The 22,872-nt window shown below is 40.8% G+C and overlaps 1 protein-coding gene across 3 annotated transcripts in view; it reads right to left on the bottom strand.

The window, feature by feature from the left end:
- HELZ (helicase with zinc finger) overlaps positions 1–22,872 on the bottom strand; it is a 197,321-nt gene that overhangs the window by 136,285 nt on the left and 38,164 nt on the right. For all 3 annotated transcript variants that reach the window (XM_066386510.1, XM_066386512.1, XM_066386511.1), the window contains one exon: positions 22,406–22,442. In XM_066386510.1, coding sequence (XP_066242607.1) covers positions 22,406–22,442 — 37 coding nt within the window. The remainder of the gene's footprint in view (positions 1–22,405; positions 22,443–22,872) is intronic.

Here is a 22,872-nt window from a genome sequence, read left to right as displayed (position 1 = left end):
AAATAAAAATTTAAAAAAAAATAAAATAAAATAAAATAAAAATAAAAATAAACTAGAAATCAACCACAATAGAAAAATTGAAAAACATTCAAACACTTGGAAACTAAATAGCACGTGATTAAATAACGAATGGGTTAACATTGAGATCAAAGAAGAAATTTAAAAATTCCTAGAAACAAACGATAATGAGCATACATCAACTCAAAATTTATGGGACACAGGCCCTGGCCGGTTGGCTAAGCGGTAGAGCGTCAGCCTGGCGTGCGGCGGGCCCGGGTTCGATTCCCGGCCAGGGCACATAGGAGAAGCGCCCATTTGCTTCTCCACCCCCATCCCCCTCCTTCCTCTCTGTCTCTCTCTTCCCCTCCCGCAGCCAAGGCTCCATTGGAGCAAAGATGGCCCAGGCGCTGGGGATGGCTCCTTGGCCTCTGCCCCAGGCGCTAGAGTGGCTCTGGTCGCGGCAGAGCGACGCCCCGGAGGGGCAGAGCATCGCCCCCTGGTGGGCAGAGTGTCGCCCCTGGTGGGCGTGCCAGGTGGATCCCGGTCGGGCACATGCGGGAGTCTGTCTGACTGTCTCTCCCCGTTTCCAGCTTCAGAAAAATACCAAAAAAAAAAAAAATTATGGGACACAGCAAAAGCAGTCCTGAGAGGGAAGTTTATAGCATTACAGGCATACCTCAAGAAGATAGAAAAAGCTCAAATAAACAACTTACCCCTGCATCTAAAAGAACTAGAAAAAGAACAGCAAGTAAAGCCCAGAGCTAGTAGAAGAAAGGAAATAATAAAGATCAGAGCAGAAATAAATGACATAGAGGCTAAAGAAACAATACAGAGGATCAATGAAACCAGGAGCTGGTTCTTTGAAAAGGTAAACAAGATCGATGAACCTTTAACGAGACTCACCAAGAAAAAAAGAGAGAGGACTCAAATAAATAAAATTAGAAACAAGAGTGGAGAAATAACAACCGACACAACAGAAATACAAAATATTGTAAGAAAATACTATGGCCTGACCTGTGGTGGCGCAGTGGATAAAGTGTCAACCTGGAAATGCTGAGGTCGCCGGTTCGAAACCCTGGGCTTGCCTGGTCAAGGCACATATGGGAGTTAATGCTTCCAGCTCCTCCCCACCTTCTCTCTCTGTCTCTCTCTCCTCTCTCTCTCCCTCTCTGTCTCTCTATCTCCCTTTCTCTCTCCTCTCTAAAATGAATTAAAAAAAAATTAAAAAAAAAAAAAGAAAAAGACAACTTAGATAAAATGGACAAATTCCTTGAATCATATAATCTTCCAAAAATCAATCTGGAAGAATCAGAAAACCTAAACAAACCAATTACAACAAATGAGATTAAAACAGCTATCAAAAAACTCCCAAAAAAGAAAAGTCCTGGGCCTGATGGCTTCACAAGTGAATTCTACCAAATATTCAAAGAAGAACTAACTCCTATCCTTCTCAAGCTATTTCAAAAAATTCAAGAAGAAGGAAGACTTCCAAACTCCTTTTATGAGGCGAGCATAATTCTGATTCCAAAACCAGGCAAAGACAACACAAAAAAAAAATTATAGGCCAATATCCCTGATGAACTTAGATGCAAAAATCTTCAACAAAATATTAGCAAACCGGATCCAGCAATATATGAAAAAAATCATAGACCATGATCAAGTGGGATTTATTCTTGGGAGGCAAAGCTGGTACAATATTCGCAAATCAATCAATGTGATTCATCACATAAACAAAAGAAAGGAGAAAAACCACATGATAATTTCAATAGATGCAGAAAAAGCATTTGATAAAGTTCAGCACCCATTCATGACCAAAACTCTCAGCAAAGTGGGAATACAGGGAACATACCTCAACATGATAAAGGCCATCTATGACAAACCCACAGCCAACATCATACTCAATGGGCAAAAATTAAAAGCAATCCTCTTAAGATCAGGAACAAGGCAGGGGTGCCCCCTTTCACCACTCTTATTCAACATAGTTCTGGAAGTCCTAGCCACAGCAATCAGACAAGAAAAAGAAATAAAAGGCATCCGAATTGGAAAAGAAGTAAAACTATCATTATTTGAGGTGATATGATATTGTATATAGAAAACCCTAAAGTCTAAGTCAAAAAACTACTAGACCTGATAAATGAATTCGGCAAGGTGGCAGGATATAAAATCAATACTCAGAAATCAGAGGCATTCTTATACACTAATAATGAACTGTCAGAAAGAGAAATCAAGGAATCAATCCCCTTTACAATTGCAACCAAAAAAATAAAGTACCTAGGAATAAATCTAACCAAGGAGATTAAAGACTTGTACTCGGAAAAATTATAAAACATTGATAAAAGAAATCAAGGAAAATACGAATAAGTGGAGGCATATACCTTGCTCATGGTTAGGAAGAATAAACATCATTAAAATGTTTATATTACCCAAAGCAATTTATAAATTCAATGCAATACCGATTAAAATACCAATGACTTACTTCAAAGATATAGAACACATATTCCAAAAATTTATATGGAACCAAAAGAGAACACGAATAGCTTCAGCAATCTTGAAAAGGAAGAATAAAGCGGGAGTATCACACTTCCGGATATCAAGTTATATTATAAGGCCATTGTACTCAAAACAGCATGGTATTGGCATAAGAACAGGCACATAAATCAATGGAACAGAACAAAGAACCCAGAAATAAACCCACAGCTCTATGGACAACTGATATTTGACAAAGGAGGTAAGAAAATACAATGGAGTAAAGACAGCCTCTTCAACAAATGGTGTTGAGAAAATTGGACAGCTACCTGCAAAAAAATGAAACTAGACCACCAACTTACAACACTCACAAAAATAAACTCAAAATGGATAAAAGACTTGAATGTAAGCCGTGAAACCATAAGCATCTTAGAAGAAAACATAGGCAGTAAGCTCTCTGACATCTCTCACAGCAATATATTTGCTGATTTGTCTCCACAGGCAAGTGAAATAAAAGACAGGATAAACAAATGGGACTTTATCAAACTAAAAAGCTTCTGCACAGCTAAAGACAATAAGAACAGAATAAAAAGACAAACTATACAATGGGAGAATATATTTGACATTGCATCTGATAAGGGGTTAATAACCAAAATTTATAAAGAACTTGTAAAACTTAATACCAGGAAGACAAACAATCCAATCCAAAAATGCGCAAAAGAAATGAATAGACACTTCTCCAAAGAGGACACACAGATGGCCAAAAGACATATGAAAAAATGTTCAACATCACTAATGATTAGAGAAATGCAAATTAAAACCACAATGAGATATCATCTCACACCAGTCAGAATGGCGCTCATCAATAAAACAACACAGAATAAGTACTGGCGAGGATGTGGAGAAAAGGGAACCCTCCTGCACTGCTGGTGGGAATGCAGACTGGTGCAGCCACTGTGGAAAACAGTATGGAGATTCCTCAAGAAATTAAAAATCGAACTGCCTTTTGACCCAGCTAAATCAAATACCACTGTTAGGAATATACCCCAAGAACACCATAGAACTGTTTGAAAAGAAGAAATGCACCCCCATGTTTATGGCAGCACTGTTCACAATAGCAAAGATCTGGAAACAGCTGAAGTGTCCATCAGAGGATGAGTGGATTAAAAAGCTTTGGTACATATATACTATGGAATACTACTCAGCCATAAAAAATAATGACATAGGATCTTTTACAACAACATGGATGGGCCTTGATAACATTATACTGAGCGAAAGAAGTAAATCAGAAAAAACTAAGAACTATATGAGTCCATACATAGGTGGGACATAAAGATGAGACTCAGAGACATGGACAACAGTGTTGGGGTTACAGGGTGGGGGGAGGAGAGGGAGGGGGTTGAGGGAAGGGAGGGGCACAAAGATCATGGCTTTTCAGCATTTGCCATATTCCCCCCTTAATCTATAGACAGATAGCAAATATTTACTTATGGTGTTTCCACTATAAAGACTGCTGTCTTAGGAACAAATGCTGATGAACCATTTCAGCAGTTCTTCCTTTTTCAAACACTTATATGTCAACATAGAGTTCCATATTTCATAGGACATACTCAAGCTCACTCCATGCTCCCTGGAGCTTTAGCACAAGGGAATGGCCCCTTTTTTTTTTTCCCTCTCTCTTTTTTTTTTTCTCTTTTTTTTTTTGTTGTTGTATTTTTTCTTTTATTTACTTATTTTTTGTATTTTTCTGAAGATGGAAAAGGGGAGGCAGTCAGACAGACTCCCACATGCGCCTGACTGGGATCCGACTGGCATGCCTACCGGGGAGGAATGCTCTGCCCATCTGGGGTGTTGCTCTGTTGCAACCAGAGCCATTCTAGCACCTGAGGCAGAGGCCATGGAGCCATCCTTAGTGCCCGGGGTGGCTTTGCTCTGGTGGAGCCTTGGCTGCGGGAAGGGAAGAGAGACAGAAAGGAAGGAGAGGGGGAGGGGTGGAGAAGTAGATGGGCGCTTCTTCTGTGTGCTCTGACTGGGAATCGAACCCGGGAATCCTGCACACCAGGCCAATGCTCTACCACTGAGCCAACGGGCCAGGGCCTAGGAATGCCCTTGTTGATCAAGCTACCCAAAAGAAAAGTATATGGAGCAACCATGACAGACCGAGCAAGTCAGTCTCATACTATTCATCACCAGAACGCTGCAGCCCGGTGTAAACAGTTTCAACTTTCTCGGGAAGCAGCACGGCAGATTGGGAAATCCTGTACAAGGGGTCCTATACTGCCCCTTCATTTGGAGTTAACCCTCAAAGACCCCTACCAGGACAACTTTGGCAGATGGATGTTACTCATATACCTTCATTTGGCAAACAGTCTTATGTCCACATTACACTGGATACATATTCCGGATCTATAGTAACCTCTGTCAGAACAGGAGAGGCTGCTAAGCATGTTATAGCTCATTGTCTGTATGCATTGTTCTATTACTGGATTTCCTAAACTGGCTAAACTGAAAATGCTCCTGCATATGGAGCAAAAGCTTTTACTGTATCTTGTCATGCTTACAATCTTTAAAGTTAAGGTATTATTAAAGTGTACTCAGCAAACATTTTAAGGTCATTTAAAAAAAAAATTTTAAAGGGGGTAGTCATATCCTGGAACTCCTACAGGTCTACCATATCATGCTTCTTACTTAAAAAAAAAAAATTACATTTCTTTTGAATGCTGATGAACAGGAGACACCAAATCTTTTTCGCCTGCAAACTACTAACTTCTTTATTAGATCCAGCTAATAACACTGTTTTGTCTTTTTCCAAATAGCTCCAGATATATGGAAAAGATTTATATAGGCAGATGGGGATCCTCAAACCCCTCAGCGAGATCTTCTGAGCATGGCTTTTAAGATACCAAGAGGCAGAAAAAGCCCAATAGAGATCAGGGGAACTACCAGCTTTTAGGATACACCCTTAAAGGCTCCAATGCCCCAAAGGGGTCTCATAGGACGCCATCTGGGTCCTGCTTCAATAGTGGAAAGGAAGATCATTGAGCTAAAGCCTGCCAGGCTTACATGCCTCTGCTGTGAGGAAACAGGGACACTGGAAGGTAGGCTTCCCCCTCACTCCTCTAAGGGAGGGTTCAGTCTCTTCCAGCCCTGCTCCAGCCACCTATGACCTAACCCTGCCCAGAATGCTGGGGTTAGCCACTGAAGACTGAAGGTGCCCAGGGCCGTCGGTCCCATCTACAACACTGTGGACGAGCCTAGGGTATTTCTTCCAAGAAGCAGGTAAACTGATCTCATTTGCACAAGGGCCACTTAACTATGTTTTGCCTAAATAGTCAGGTTTTTTATTCTTCCCTCGAAGATCTCTGCTGTGGGTGTTGATAGTCCTATTTTCTGCTGCTTTGCTTAATATATAGTGTTTCCTTTATCCCTCCTACCTCAATGCCCCACTCATATTTCAGGCTGGGACCTACTCCTAATTTAGAGCTCTCTTTCCCCCTTTTGCCAACTTCTATTATGAATCTACCTTTGCCACCCAGCTTAGTATATCCCAAGGTTCTCTTTACCATGCCACAGTCGCAGAGCTCCAGGGAAAAGCAACCTGGTCTCATCTCTCCAGGCAGAGGAGAACAGAAGCTCCATATCCACGCATGCTGCAAATGGCTTTTTCCAGTCTACCTGAATCATTACCAGCTAGAAGCAGCAGTCATTGGGACTTGGACATGAGCTGCAAAGTATAGAATGGTGACAACAATTCCAGTGCCATGAGGACTTTTCCTGGATGTGGACTTTTCCTGGACTCCTGCTCCCTGTGACAGCTCCTAACAGACTGAACTGTGGTTGGGTTGCATTTTTCAGGGATTTGGCATGGTGATGGGGCCAACTTGGACTTAGTGAACATGTTAAGGACACTACTCTTTTATGGATTCTTGCTGTATTGGCCAAGAGTTTGCTTAAAGGCTTTTAATCACTGTAAAAAAAATAGAAGACTGGATAAAGAAGATGGGGCACATATACACCATGGTATACTGTTCAGCTAGAAGAAATGATGACATCGGATCACTTAGAGCAGAATGGTGGAATCTTGATAACATTGTGCAGAGTGAAATAAGTAAATCAGAAAAAAACAAGAACTGCAGGATTCCATACATTGGTGGGACATAAAAATGAGACTAAGAGACATGGACAGGCGTGGGGTGGTTACGGGGAGTGGGGGGAGGGGAGGAGGGGGAGGGGGAGGGGGAGGGGGAGGGGTACAAAGAAAACTGGATAGAGGGTGACGGAGGACGATCTCTCTTTGGGTGATGGGTATGCAACAGAACTAAATGACAAGATAACCTGGAAATGTTTTCTTTGAATATATGTACCCTGATTTATTGATGTCACCCCATTAAAATAAAAATTTATTTATAAAAAGAAAAAAATTAGCCTGACCTGTGGTGGCGCAGTGGATAAAGTGTCAACCTGGAACACTGAGATTGCTGGTTCGAAAACCTGGGATTACCTGGTCAAGGCACATATGGGAGTTGATGCTTCCTGCTCCTCCCCCCTTCTCCCTCTCTCTCTATCTCTCTCTCTCTCCTCTCTAAAATGAATAAAGTCTTTTTAAAAAAAATTAAATAAATTTTTTTAAAAATCTACATAAAAGTTTACCATAAGCACACCAATAAACAGTTTTCATTCATTCATGTTCTTTACATTTTAGTTGATATTTACATAATTTTTACTTGATTGTAACTGATGTAAAGTTCATATTATGCTTTATTTCCCCTGGGCACATTCAACATTCCCATGTTATTAGACTGTTTATATTTATCATATTATTGCCTCTATAATGTTCCATCAAGTAAACACATCCATTAAACTATTCCTTTGCTCCCAAATAATTCCAATTTTTAACTATTAAAGATAACACTGCCGTAAACATCCTTAATGTATAAATCCTTTATTGACTCAGCTGAACTGAAAGTTGTAGTCTCTCTGTCTTTAAGGTTTTACTCAATTACTTCTGGTTGGGTCAAACGGTTGTCTCATTCTATTCAAGTTACAGATCACTCTTCCACTCAACTGTCACCGGATAATCCCAAAAAATGAGTAACCCCAAGAGTATCACTATATATACCTTAAGCATCTTAAAATTCCACGGTAAAAAAAAAAAAATTATTCCACAGTCAACCCACCATCTCCCTCAGATCTTAGTATTCCTAAAACTATTCAAATATGACCTCTGACAAGTCTTTTTATTTCTCTGGCTCTCATTGCAATTATCTGTAAAACAGAAAAATGTATAAATTTGTTGTAAGGATCAAATAATATAATGCAAGTAAATTGCTTTGAAGAAAAACAAGTCCTACTAAGGTCTAGACCAGTGGTCCCTAACCCCCGGGCCACGGACCGGTACCGGTCTGTGGGCCATTTGGTACCAGTCCTCAGAGAAAGAATAAATAACTTACATTATTTCCTTTTTATTTACATTTAAGCCTGAACGATGTTTTATTTTTTTTTAATTACCAGATTCCCTCTGTTACATCCGTCTAAGACTCACTCTTGACACCTTTCTCGGTCACGTGGACATTTATCCGTCCCACCCTAAAGGCCGGTCCGTGAAAATATTTTCTGACATTAAACCGGTCCGTGGCCCAAAAAAGGTTGCGGACCACTGGTCTAGATTACTTACATTCTCTAAGCCTGTTTGCTCCCTGTAAAATGGAGGGGACAGCTGCTCCTAATAAGGTTGTGCCAAAAACTGATTAATTGTGTTCATTATAAAGTATCCAGCACAGTCTCTTCATAAGAGTTCCCTACATATTACCTTCCCCTTCTAAAAATTACAAAACAGCATTGAGAACTGTGAAGGAACTATCTTAGTTCCCTTTCAATAATTGGGAAATTAAGGCACTATAGTTGTTAAAAGCCAAATAATGTTTCAGGGTAACAAGAAACATAAGAATATTTCAAACTCAGGTGATTATGTAAAGAGTATTAAATCGTCATCATATTTTACAAACAACTTTCATAGCTCTTTGGTTACCTTATACCTTTTGGTATAAGGCATTTGCTGAATACATTATTTTGCAAAAGACCTTCCATTTCACTGATGTTTGAATGTCTCAGTATTTTTCAAAATAATGTTCCCCTTTCTCTCTCCTTTTTAGACAAAAGCAGTACTGATATAATTTCTTCCAGCTGTTGCTTTAAAATACAATTCAATTCATGTCTCATAGGATCCAACATGATGAACTATAGCAAAGAAGTAGTCAACAATTAGACAAAAACTTCTCCTGCTATTGCATCATACAACAAAATTAAATTGCAATGCTGCCAATCTGGTCCCTTATTAGCTTTAATTTCTTGAACAAGCTGGAAGGAAACAAAGTATGGCCTAGTGTATTATTAAACTTGTCTCAGCTAAAATAATTGAACTTGCCAAAAAGAGATGACATTTAAAAATATAATCTAATCCTGAGCAATTATAAAAAAGCTATAATTACCTGAAAATAATGTCTCTTCCCACCAACTATCAGTGAAAATCTTCCCAAACTGCATTGCTACTTCGTGTCCCTGGGGATTACAAAGGCAGAACCCTGAACAGCATAACTGTGTTGTTGCATTGTTGTCTCTACCCTTCTAGTACTTGTGTGTGTGTGTGTGTGTGTGTGTGTGTGTGTGTGTGTGTGTGTATATATAAAACTTTTATATATATATACACACACACATATATATATATACATACACACACACACACACATATATATACTTTTTTCTTTTTTTTTTTTACAGAGACAGAGAGAGTCAGAGGGAGGGACAGACAGAAAAGGAGAGAAATAAGAAGCATCAATTCTTTGTTGCAGCTCCTTAGTTTTTCAGTGATTGCTTTCTCATATGTACCTTGATGGGGAGGGGGGTTTACAACAGAGCAAGTGACCCCTTGCTCATGCCAGCAGCCTTGAGCTTCAAGCCAGCAACTGTTGGGCTCAAGCAAGCGACTGTGGGGTCATGTCTATGATCCCACGCTCAAGCCAGCGACCCCTCACTCAAACTGGTGAACCTCCACGCAAGCAGGATGAGCCCACGGTCAAGCTGGCAATCTTGGGGCTTTGAACCTGGGTCCTCCACATCCCCGTCCGCTGCTCTATCCACTGTGCCACCACCAGGTAGGGCTTTATAATATTTACTAACACTTGAAATACACTGACTTGGAATGGTTTGGACCCAAAACAGTAATATTAAAGGAGTATTCATTCAACTATTCCAACAAACATAGCCTAATAGTGGATGATAGCTTCTAGTTACCAAAAGGAGAGGATTAACAACTAAAATGGAATTCCCCTTGATGTTGTAAAGAACTACCCACAATGAGAAAGGTCATTTAAAACAAGCTAAAGACAGTACAGATTGAGTATTCTATATTTTTTAGTAACATAATATTAGGTTATTTCTTTTATCAAGTTCTTATTTATTTCTAAAATTCTTTTATTGAAGAGTTTAGACCAATATTTCCCCAAAAATTTTCAAAAAAAAAACAACTTTAATGACCATGAAAACTAATTCCTTTTGTGCAATCATTCACTGGTTGGATATAATTATACTCTCTAAACCAACACTTCAGGAACAGAATCAAAAGCGAAAATAGATTTGTTTTTATTAATATATAAATTTATAATTTATAAATAAATCCCTTTCCTATTGGCCATATAATTTTTGGCAATAAACTTCTTTATTCCCCAAAAATATATTTGGGGACAGGAGGAGTGGTATATACGCAGACTCCAAACAGTGGAAGGCCTACACCTAAGTGTTAACCAGAGATTAAAATGTCCATTTCTTACAAGTATCAAAAAGCAAAATGTCAACAAGAGTAAGAACACTGGCAAATCTCTCACCAGCATCTACTTGGCCAAATCATGTTTTTTCCCCCGACATTATTCTTCTCTGCCTTGACCCTCTTTCCTTGCCCTCATTTTTCTTCCAACTGTAATAAAAAAAAAATGCTTTTGGACATGTAGGCTGCAGCTGTTTTGTCATATTATGCCCTTCCGACCAAGGTCTTTTACAGATATAATACTTCCTTTATAAAATGCTTTTGGAAAATGAAAAGCCTTAATACTCTTCAATGTTATCTATACCTCGACTCTTCTGAACATTTCAACTTTAAATATGCTTTTTTTTTAATCCCTGCTACCTTGTTCCATTCAATACTAGGTGCTTAATCTGGTCACAGAAATCTTCGTGATCTCTTAGGTTTGCAATGAGCTTAAAAGTTAAGCTCTTATTGCATATTTTTGGAAGTACTCTTTCCTTCAATCACAGTTCATTGTAAAGAGACATGGATTCCTTCCTTTTCAATATTTTCAAACTTCAGAAACATAGGTCATTTCTCCTGGCTTATTTTCAGTATTCCAGTTTAAATTTTAGAGCTAAATCATTTAATGTTCCTCAACTTCCTCATTACTATACAAATATAAAATATATTATATTCCTCATTACTATACAAATATAATTATACACGGTAAAAAGTTGACAACACAACTAAGCATAAAAACAAACCTCAATCCTGGTTCCAAGGACATCACAAAAGGTTTTTATTTCATCATCTACATGCTTGAATAAACTTTTCACCTAAGGCAGTGGTTCTCAAAGTGTGCGCCAGGGCGCACTGATGTGCCCTAGAAGATTTCCAGGTGCGCCCTATGGTATTCCAGAGAAATATGTGCCTCTTGGGGACCAAAAAACCAACAGGGTTTTTAGAGTTTAGATTTTTAGGGAACAGAGGTGTGGGGAATTGGCTATAAGATGACAGTCTGCCCAACCCCCCACCTCACTTGCCTGATTAGGTAGCAAAAGGCTGCTAAGCTGTGGTGCTGGATTGTTTACACTACCCACCATGTTCTCTGGAAAGACTAGAAGAGAGTTTCTTCTATCCTTTGTTTGGTGTAAAGATAAGATGATATGTATGGTGGAGGTTTTCTGCACTCAACACAATTAAGAGTAAAAAGAGAGGAATTCTTCAATATATTGACGAGGAAATGAGAGTTTGCCTTTCAAATATATGCCCAAACATTAAAGAAATCGCTAGGACACATCAGGCTCATGTTTCTCATAAACACAAGAATAAAAAAACTTAACACATTCATGCCGGGACCTGCCAAATTTACTAAATCTTACTAAGGATGTATCTATATATATAAAAAGACTTTTTTGTTGTTTTTTTTTATTTTTTAACACCTCTTTTTTACGAATTCTAAAAAGCATAACTCAGGCCCTGGCCAGTTGGCTCAGTGGTAGAGCGTCGGCCTGGCGTGCAGGAGTCCCGGGTTCGATTCCTGGCCAGAGCACACAGGAGAAGCACCCATCTGCTTCTCCACCCCTCCCTCTCTCCTTCCTCTCTGTCTCTCTCTTCTCCTCCCGCAGCCAAGGCTCCATTGGAGCAAAGTTGGCCCAGGCGCTGAGGATGGCTCCATTGCCTCTGCCTGAGGCGCTAGAATGGCTCTGGTCACAACAGAGCAACACCCCAGATGGGCAGAGCATCGCCCCCTGGTGGGCGTGCCAGGTGGATCCCGGTCGGCTGCCTCCCCGTTTCCAACTTCAGAAAAAATACAAAAAAAAAAGCACAACTCAAAAAATGTAACATAAAAATGTTTTTTAATGTTATAATAAATTTAATTTTGTCATATATTTATTTCATTTAATTACCATAAAAGCATGCTTGGACTTTATATTTATTTCTTTAATATTTGACTTAATTATTATAACGTATTTCTCAGAAATTTGTATATAGTGCGCCTACAATTACTTGTAGGATCTTAAATGTACCCCGACTTCAAAAAGTTTGAGAACCACTGACCTAAGGTGGTGTTGAAATATGTGCAAGAGCAGCCTGTTGTACACTATGTGTGCATGAGAGATGGGGGAGGGGAGGAGACAGAGAGAGGGAAGGAGAGAGAAAAGAAAGGAATTTGCTGTTTGCAGTCTTCAACTTCCTCTTTATAAAGAATCCTAATTTCTGAGACGCATTTGCTATACAATTACAGCAAAGTTAACTTACATTAACTGTTCAATAACTAGATTAAGAAGTTACTTGTGTTTTTCTACTTAAAACAAAATGAAGTTTAACTGTATTTTTTATCTTACAACTCTTCCACTGCCACCATTTCTATTTTGGAGAGTCAATATCTTGCCATCTCTGTTGTATATAAGCACTCAAAGGAAATCCCAACTGTGGAAAAAGTGAAATATTTTTTCAAATCCTATGCTAAAGGCACTTCCTTACTTCATTGTTTCCATGGTTAATTGCTTACTTTTTTCCCTCAATAATCTGTTAACTCTGACATTTTCCTACTCTAGTGACTCTTCTTTGCCTTAAAGGGCTGAGCTGTGATTTCAGGTGTTCACAATAATCTTAATATCAGTTCCCTTTTGGTACTGTATTTACTAAGATTTTATAAAACAAGGTAACTCACTTTAAATCCTCTCCTTTTGTATAAACAGACTTTCAGTAAACATAAAATTGATGCTAACAAATGTTTATTCCATGAATAAAAATAACATGAGCCCTGGCCTCAGTGAATAGAGCATCATCCTGGCACACTGAGATCACAGGTTCAATCACCTCTGGTCAGGACACATACAGAAAGTCATCAATGAGTGCACAACTAAAGGGAACAACTAAATGGAACGACGAGCTGATGCTTCTCTCTCTCTTTGGAACGATGAGATGATGCTCCTCTTTCTCTAACTCTTTCTCTCTCTCACTTCCCCACCCCCTTTCCCTTCCTGTCTTCCTCTCTCAAATCAATGAAAAATTTTTAAAAATGAAATACATTTCTAAATGTCACTCATGACTATAGCTGATACCTTAAATAAATCAAAAAATGTCTAGAGATAGTCATACAACCATGATGAGATTCTTGCAATTGAGTTCAGTAAGTTCAAAGACTATTGCTTTAGCATCTATTCATATAAGAGTTTGCATAGAGACTAAGTCTTCAAACTTATATATTAAACACTCACTCTCCTGATTTATATTGTCCCAAAATTAGTATGCTATAATTATACTTATTGCTATCAACTTAAATAGGACCTTTATTTAAAACACTTGACAGGAACTATGAGGAAACAGAGTGAATAGCCAAGATCCCATCCAACAAGGCCTCCAGTTCCTGCAGAAGAACAAACTGCGGCACAGCCATACCATGGAATAGTATTCAGTCATAGAAAGGAATGATACAGATAAACACACTTTGGATGGGCCTCAAATATACAGTTAAGGACAAAAGCCATCTTAAAAGGTTATATACAATATGATCCCATTATGTAATATTTTCAAAATGACAAAATGACAGAGAAGGAGAACAATTTCATGGTGGCCTGGGATTAGGGATGGTGGAGAGGGAAGGCAGTGAGTGACTATACAGAGTAGCAGAAGGGAGAGCTTCATGGAAATGGAACAATTCTGTATCTTGACTGTGCTGGTGGTTATAGGAACCTACATATGAACGAATTTCCAGGTTTTGATACTGTACTATAATTATGTAAGATGTAACCAGTAGGGGAAAGGTACATAGGATCTCTCTGTATTATCTTTGCAACTTCTGGTGAATCTATAATGATTTTAAAATGAAAAGCTTTTTAATATTCCTGTTGGAGAAATAAAGCTTGTACACATGAAAATTTTTAAAAAGTTAATGCAACTAGATCTGAAGAACAATTTTAAAATGTTACTGAAATGCACCCCTAGTATAAAAGTCTGGCAAATAGAAAAAAACAGTGGAAGTACTAGGGGCTAAAAGATCCAAATTCTCTTCCCTACTCACCTAGTGCTTAAGTGAGCCTAAGCCTCAGTTGTTTCATTTCTAGAATATCCTTTTGCCCTGTTTCCAAGTTTAGTATGCCAAACAGAAAAGTGTCTGCAAAACTCTAAAGAACACACAGGCAGTAGCTGAGAATAAAGAGAAACTTCCACTCTGGACTGGCTCTGTGCTCATAAAGCCTATTTCCTCATATATAGAAGTGGAATGATACTACAATATGATGAAATAAAATATGTCAGAGGGCCTGAATATTTTACCCCTTTTTAACTATCTATTTTTCCAAAAAAGAAATAATAATTACCATAAAGTCTATTTAATCAAAACTCTTCTGAGCCTGACCTGTGGTGGCACAGTGGATAAAGCATCAACCTGGAAATGCTGAGGTCGCCGGTTCGAGACCCTGGGCTTGCCTGGTCAAGGCACATATGGGAGTTGATGCTTCCAGCTTCTCTCCTCTCTCTCCCTCTCTCTCTCTCTCTCTCTGTCTCTCCCTCTCCTCTCTAAAATGAATAAATAAAAAATAAAAAATAAAAAACTCTTCTGAGAAGAAAGGTGGGTAGCCTGACCAGGTGGTGGTGCAGTGGAAAGAGCGTCAGCCTGGGACACAGAGGACCCAGGTTCAAAACCCTGAGACGGCCAGCCTGAGCATGGGTTCATGTGGCTGGAGAATGGGCTCACCAGCTTAAGCATTAAGCACAGGGTCGCTTGCTTGAGCGTGGGATAATAGACATGACCCCATGGTCACTGGCTTGAAGCCCAAGGTGGCTGGCTTGGGCCCAAGGTCACTAGCCTGAGCAAGGGGTCACTGGCTCGGCTGGAGACCCCTGGTCAAGGCACATATGAGAAAAGAATCAGTGAACTAAGGTGCCGCAATGAAGAATTGATGCTTCTCATCTCTCTCCCCTTCCTGTCTGTTTGTCCCTGTCTGTCTCCCTCTACCTTCTCGATCTTTCTCTCACTTAAAAAAAAAGGTGGATAAAGATGCTACTTTTCCCCTAGGGTGGATGTAGAAGGTTCAGTCAACCACGTTATCAATTCACCTTCTTTTGATACAGTCAGCCTGTATTCAACAGGGGTTGCAGGTTACTTCACAGGGCAAATACCATTACAATAAATGTCAAGAGATACCCCATACTCCTTTGTTTTGTAATGATGATTTCTTATATTAATGACACTCTCAGCTAGGGTTTAAAAATCTTGCAGCCTTGGCCCTGGCTGGTTGGCTCAGTGGTAGAGCATAGGCCTGGTGTGCAGAAGTCCTGGGTTCGATTCCCGGCCAGGGCACACAGGAGAAGCGCCCATCTGCTTCTCCACCCCTCCCCCTCTCCTTCCTCTCTGTCTCTCTTTTCCCCTCCCGCAGCGAGGCTCCCTTGGAGCAAAGATGGCCCAGGCGCTGGGGATGGCTCCTTGGCCTCTGCCCCAGGCACTAGAGTGGCTCTGGTCGCAACAGAGCGACACCCCGGAGGGGCAGAGCATCGCCCCCTGGTGGGCAGAGCGTCGCCCCCTGGTGGGCGTGCCGGGTGGATCCCGGTCGGGCACATGCGGGAGTCTGTCTGACTGTCTCTCCCCGTTTCCAGCTTCAGAAAAATACAAAAAAAAAAAAAAAAATCTTGCAGCCTTATAAAAATTATTCATGGATTTTTATGATCGGGAGTTTCTCCTACACACTACAAGTAGTTACTAAGATTTTCTTTTGATTTCACTTTCTCCAGTTACCTCATTCCATTTTGTTAGTGTACAAAATGTAAGTTTCCTATATAATGAATACCAGAAAGGCAGAAGCAGACATTATTTCAGGAAAGTTTTCCTGTTATGCCAACAGAACTTATTGAAATCAGACTTGACCCCTCACTACCTAGTGGTTACAAGTTTTGCAACCTTCACCATCTAGAACACAACAAACTGGGAGTTAAACTCCATGAACTTAAAGCCTATGTAGTTCATTTTCAAGATACCCTTGAGTCTTCAACTCAAAGCCTGTTTACTCTTACTGTAGAACTCCAATTTGAAATTTTTATGGCTCTGATAAGTCCCTGGTTTAACAAATCAACCATAAAAATACACTGTGGGAACAACCAGGTAAATCTGATTATACACTGGGTTTGAGATGATAGCAGGCAATTACTAACCATTTTATTAGGTTCATAAGAATATTATGGTCATGCAGGTATGGCCTTATTTTTTAGAGATGCATTCTGAAGTATCTAGTGGTAAGTACCATGATGTCTGTAATTATAGTTAAATATTTCAAAACATAAATGAAATATGATAAAATGTTACAATTTAAGTTTTGAGAATATGAATGTGTATTATACTATTTCCTCTACTTTCTTGTATGTTTTAAATTTTTCATGATAAAATATACATTTTCTTTAAATTCAACGAAAAGGATTGCCTGATCTCCTAACCCTGCCTGAGAAGGTGCAATCAGGTCCAAAGCAACACATGGCAAAGGGTCTGCAACGAGGGCTGTGAGAGCAGTGAGGAATGCACGCTGAGGCTGGACCTAACTGGGAACAGACATCGAGACAAAACTGTGTAAGAAATGCAAATACAGGTCTGGGCCATTAAGACAGGGGCAATTCCATGGCTATCCGGCATTACAAAGCAGCATAATCATTAACAGAGGTCGAGATTTTTGTCTTGCTTTTTATCACTGACTGGCTGCATAACCATTGTATTTTATCTTATATAAGAATAAGGTTACCAAAAGCTTTCAAAGAAAAAAAAATACATATAAAGCAGAACTCTACATTAGTAATATATAAGTATAAATTTGGTCAATATTCCTAAGTGTCTACTTCAAATGAACAACTTTATATACATTGCTTTTGCAGTTAAATAAGCATTTTCTTTTTCTTTTATTTTTTTATTTTTATTTTTTATTTTTATTTTTTACAGAGACAGAGTCAGAGAGAGGGATAGATAGGGACAGACAGACAGGAACGCAGAGAGATGAGAAGCATCAATCATCAGTTTTTCATTGGGACACCTTAGTTGTTCATTGATTGCTTTCTCATATGTGCCTTGACCGCGGGCCTTCAGCAGACCGAGTAACCCCTTGCTTGAGCCAGCGACCTTGGGTCCAAGCTGGTGAGCTTTGCTCAAACCAGATGAGCCCACGCTCAAGCTGGTGACCTCAGGGTCTCGAACCTAGGTCCTCTGCATCCCAGTCCGACACTCTATCCACTGCGCCACCACCTGGTCAGGCTAAATAAGCATTTTCTATGTTTACTTATCACTTAAATGGTAACAAGGAATGAATAGAATTTAATTAATAAACTCCCCCATTACTGAAAACTAACCTATTTTCCACTTTTACACACAGCAATTTAATGAACACCATTCTGCATACAATTTTTCCTTCTTTTGGATTATTTACCTCAGATAGTACCCCAGAAACAAGATTACTAGATCAAAGGGTATAACCATATTACCAAGTTGCACCAACACCAGAAGAGTATACTCATTTCATTACAACCTTATCTGATCCAACATTACATAGGGATAGTTGGTATTATTAAAAAACTACATATAATTAATGTATACAATTTGGTGAGTTTAGACATATGTACACATTTGTGTTACTAACATCATAATCCAAGTAATAAACATATCCATCATTGCATTTCCTGGTTAAACTTTTATTTTGGTAATTCAGTAGTTACAAAATACTATCTAACTTAAAAATGCTAAGTAAAACAATTAAGAGAGAAATGAAACACTTTTTTTTGTTCTATAATTTAGAATCTATATGCTCCTTCACCAACAACAATTCTTCTTCTGTGACTTCTCACAAGTCATATAACCTTTGGGACTTCACAGGTCTCTAAAATGAGAAGATAGTATCAACCTCACGAGAACTCAAGGAAGTGAGAATTAAAGAAAGAGAGATCATGCCTCACATGTGAAATTGGCAAAATGTCAAAACTGATCGGTTCTGGTATTAGTGATATTATAGGAAACAGGCATTCTCACATATTGCTAGTAGGTGTGTGAATCTGAAACTAATCAGACAGTATCAGATATAATTTTAACCCAGGTATCCACCTTTTAAAACTCCTTAACCCAAACATGCAACTTTTAAGACTATCCTCCAAAAAACAAACAAAAAAAAGCAACAGTAAGAAAGAATATGTTGGCCCTGGCTGATTGGCTCAGTGGTAGAGCGTCGGCCTGGCGTGCAGGAGTCCTGGGTTCGATTCCCGGCCAGGGCACACAGGAGAAGCGCCCATCTGCTTCTCCACCTCTCCCCCTCTCCTTCCTCTCTATCTCTCTCTTCCCCTTTTGCAGCCAAGGCTCCATTGGAGCAAAGTTGGCCCGGGTGCTGGGGATGGCTCCATGGCCTCTGCCTCAGGCGCTAGAATGGCTCTGGTCGCAACAAAGCGATGCTTCAGATGGGCAGAGCATTGCCCCCTCGGGTCACAACAAAGTGAGGCCCTGGATGGACAGAGCATCACCCCCTGGTGGGTATGCTGGGTGGATCCTGGTCGGGTGCATGCAGGAGTCTGTCTGACTGCTTCCCTGTTTCCAACTTCAGAAAAATACAAAAAAAAAAAAAAAAAAATATGTTTTTGACAGGATGGATTTTAAGAACTAGAAAACCAGAATGACCTCAATGTCCATCAATATGGAAACTTTAAATAAACTATGACACATCTACACTATGGAACAGTGAGCAGGAATTAGAGCAGGTTTATACACTTAGAAAGAACCTGTGATTGCCTGACCAGGCGGTGCCGCAGTGGAAAGAGCATCAGACTGGGATGCGGAGGACCCAGGTTCAAGACTCCAAGGTCGCCAGCTTGAGTGCGCACTCATCTGGCTTGAGCAAAGTTCACCAGCTTGGACCAAAGGTCGCTGGCTTGAGCAAGGAGTTACTCAGTCTGCTATAGCACCCCGGTCAAGGCACATATGAGAAAGCAATCAATGAACAACTAAGATCGCCTGGCCTGTGGTGGCACAGTGGATAAAGCGTTGACCTGGAAATGCTGAGGTCACCGGTTCAAAACCCTGGGCTTGCCTGGTCAAGGTACATATGGGAGTTGATGCTTCCAGCTCCTCCCCCCTTCTCTCTTTCCTCTCCCTCTCTGTCCTCTCTAAAAATGAATATATAAAAAAAAAAAAAAGAACTAAGGTATCGCAACGAAAAACTAATGATTAATGCTTCTCATCTCTCTGCGTTCCTGTCTGTCTGTCCTCCCTATCTGTAAAGCAAAAGGTGCTTTGTGATAATCACATAAATCTTTTTTAATTCTTTTTTTTTTTTTTTTTGCATTTTTCTGAAGCTGGAAACAGGGAGAGACAGTCAGACAGACTCCCGCATGCGCCCAACCGGGATCCACCCGGCACGCCCACCAGGGGCGACGCTCTGCCCACCAGGGGGCGATGCTCTGCCCATCCTGGGCGTCGCCATGTTGCGACCAGAGCCACTCGAGCGCCTGGGGCAGAGGCCACAGAGCCATCCCCAGCGCCCGGGCCATCTTTGCTCCAATGGAGCCTTGGCTGCGGGAGGGGACGAGAGAGACAGAGAGGAAAGCGCAGCGGAGGGGTGGAGAAGCAAATGGGCACTTCTCCTGTGTGCCCTGGCCAGGAATCGAACCCGGGTCCTCCGCACGCTAGGCCGACGCTCTACCGCTAAGCCAACCGGCCAGGGCTTAATTCTTAAAGGAAGAAAGCTTATCTATATAGTATAAACCAGGGGTCCCCAAACTTTTTTACACAGGGGGCCAGTTCATTGTCCCTCAGACCGTTGGAGGGCCAGACTATAAAAATAACTATGAACAAATCCCTATGCACACTGCACATATTTTATTTTAAAGTAAAAAAACAAAACGGGAACAAATACAATATTTAAAATAAAGAACAAGTAAATTTAAATCAACAAACTGACCAGTATTTCAATGGGAACTATGCTCCTCTCACTGACCACCAACGAAAGAGGTACCCCTTCCAGAAGTGTGGTGGGGGCCAGATAAATGACCTCAGGGGCCCCGCGTGCCGTAGTTTGGGGATCCCTGGTATAAACATTTGTGTTTCTCACTCTAGTGAGAGGTACAGAAGACACAGAAAACTAATAACAATGATGCTTTTGAGATGGAGGAAGGAGATATGATTCCCTTCTTCATATTCCTTGATGTTATTTGACTTATTAGTATTTGGCTTGCTGGTAATTTTTTAATGTCCATAGATAGTAAGAATTTTGTTAAAGGAAGATTGTACTAAAAATCTCTCAAATTTCCTAGCGTGCGGAGGACCCGGGTTCGATTCCCGGCCAGGGCACACAGGAGAAGCGCCCATTTGCTTTTCCACCCCTCCACCGCGCTTTCCTCTCTGTCTCTCTCTTCCCCTCCCGCAGCCAAAGCTCCATTGGAGCAAAGATGGCCCGGGCGCTGGGGATGGCTCCTTGGCCTCTGCCCCAGGCGCTAGAGTGGCTCTGGTCGCAACATGGCGACGCCCAGGATGGGCAGAGCATCGCCCCCTGGTGGGCAGAGCGCCGCCCCATGGTGGGCGTGCCGGGTGGATCCCGGTCGGGCGCATGCGGGAGTCTGTCTGACTGTCTCTCCCTGTTTCCAGCTTCAGAAAAATGAAAAAAAAAAAAAAAATCTCTCAAATTTCAATGAGCTCTCAAAGCATCAAATTCTGTGAAGCAAGGCTCACACAGACGTCACTAAATCTTTAATGGTTAAGTATATCCAATATATCACATTAGTATGTAAGATAGTTTTGTAAGGTTTACAACAAAAATAATAAATATGTATTTTTTGGGAGGGGTTAAATATGTACTTTTGTGGGGTTTTTTGTTTTTTGTGTGTTTTTTGGTATTTTTCTGAAGCTGGAAACGGGGAGAGACAGTCAGACAGACTCCCGCATGCACCCGACTGGGATCCACCTGGCACGCCCACCAGGGGGCGATGCTCTGCCCCTCCGGGGTGTCGCTCTGTTGCAACCAGAGCCACTCTAGCGCCTGGGGCAGAGGCCAAGGAGCCATCCCCAGCGCCCGGGCCATCTTTGCTCCAATGGAGCCTCCCTGCAGGAGGGGAAGAGAGAGACAGGGAGGAAGGAGAGGGGGGGGATGGAGAAGCAGATGGGCGCTTCTCCTGTGTGCCCTGGCCGGGAATCGAACCCTGGACTGCTGCACGCCAGGCCGACGCTCTACCACTGAGCCAACCAGCCAGGGCCTAAATATGTCCTTTTAAGAGTTGTGACACAGCCTGACTGGTGGTGGCACAGTGGACAGACCATCATCCTGGAACGCTGAGGTCACTAGTTCGAAACCCCGGGCTTGCCTGGTCAAGGCATGTACAAAAAGCAACTATTACAAACTGATGCTTCCCATTCCTCCCCACCTTCTCTCTCTTCTCTCTAAAATCAATAATTTTTTTTTAAATGCATTAAAAAAAAAGTTGTGACACAAAGGAGTATATGGAAAATAAATTAACTCATGTTAAACACCTCTGCCTCCCCTGCCCAAATTCTGGACAAGTGAAACATTGTATCAGTCAAATCACTGACTGAGCTGTGCAAAAAGTCCAGGCAAGAGTGTATGAGGACGTGCACTGGACCCTTCTCCTGCTCACGCCCACTCAGTCTGGTAATTCTGCAGCAGTCGCACAAAGGATTCTTATTCTAGGAGTACCCAAAGAGAAAGAATCCTTTTCATCAATTTCCTGCCCAAAAGAAGACAGGAGAAAGCACCAAAGAACATTCTAGTCAGTCTCTTCTCTCTAAGGGAAATCTTCTAGTGAAGGGGAAAAACATTTTAGGAGGGGCAGGCCCAGCCTTTCCGTTTATCCAAGCTTAACATTTTAATCCATGTGTGTTATAGTGCTTAAGATTTGGCTCTTACTGACTAAAAATACTCACAAACTTAACAAGGACACTATCGGTGTTCCCTACAAAAGGACTGGGATGTCAACACTTGTGAGTGACTAGGAACAATGCTCATGTGTACACACATCACAGCAAGAAAGTCATCATCCACATCAGTCACTAGTCACCACAGTATGGTGTGCTTTTAAAATATTATAATCACTTTTAAAATTAACATATGGGAAAAATTTTATCTTAAACATTGCTCAATTAAATCATTTAACATCTTTATATCAGAAGAGTCCCGTTTTTACACATACCATGTCTACAATCTTCATCAGCTTGTCCATACTTTTTCTGCAAAATAAAAGATATGAGATAAAATTAAGGAGCTCAAGGGCTGCTTAAAATAAACATTTTATCAAAAAAAAAGTTTGGCTTCATTTCAAAGTTTAATATTGCAAATTTAATATTCACACACTAAAGCTAATTCATGTACTTTCTAAGGTTACACAATGCTCTACAAATAAATACAATAAACCTCCCTAGCCAATTAACGCACACTCTACTTCTCACCTTCTCTAACCTCCAACCACCAGAACCTCCTGACCCCCACTCCCATTCTCAGCTGGTGCCTTTTGCACAGACTGTCACCACCACACCCATCCACCTCCCAGCACACTCCACCTCCCACCTGTTACCAGACCAACCATCCCCGTTCCTTTCGGAAGTCCCTCCTACCACCCGTGCAGATCTGCTCTCCGGCCCATTAAAGAACATCACTCCA

Source organism: Saccopteryx leptura, chromosome 5 (genome assembly GCF_036850995.1).
Source record: "Saccopteryx leptura isolate mSacLep1 chromosome 5, mSacLep1_pri_phased_curated, whole genome shotgun sequence".
NCBI classification, from domain to species: domain Eukaryota; kingdom Metazoa; phylum Chordata; class Mammalia; order Chiroptera; family Emballonuridae; genus Saccopteryx; species Saccopteryx leptura.
The sequence above is the reverse complement of the archived record's forward strand: the minus strand, read 5'-3'. Positions and strand labels throughout refer to the sequence as shown.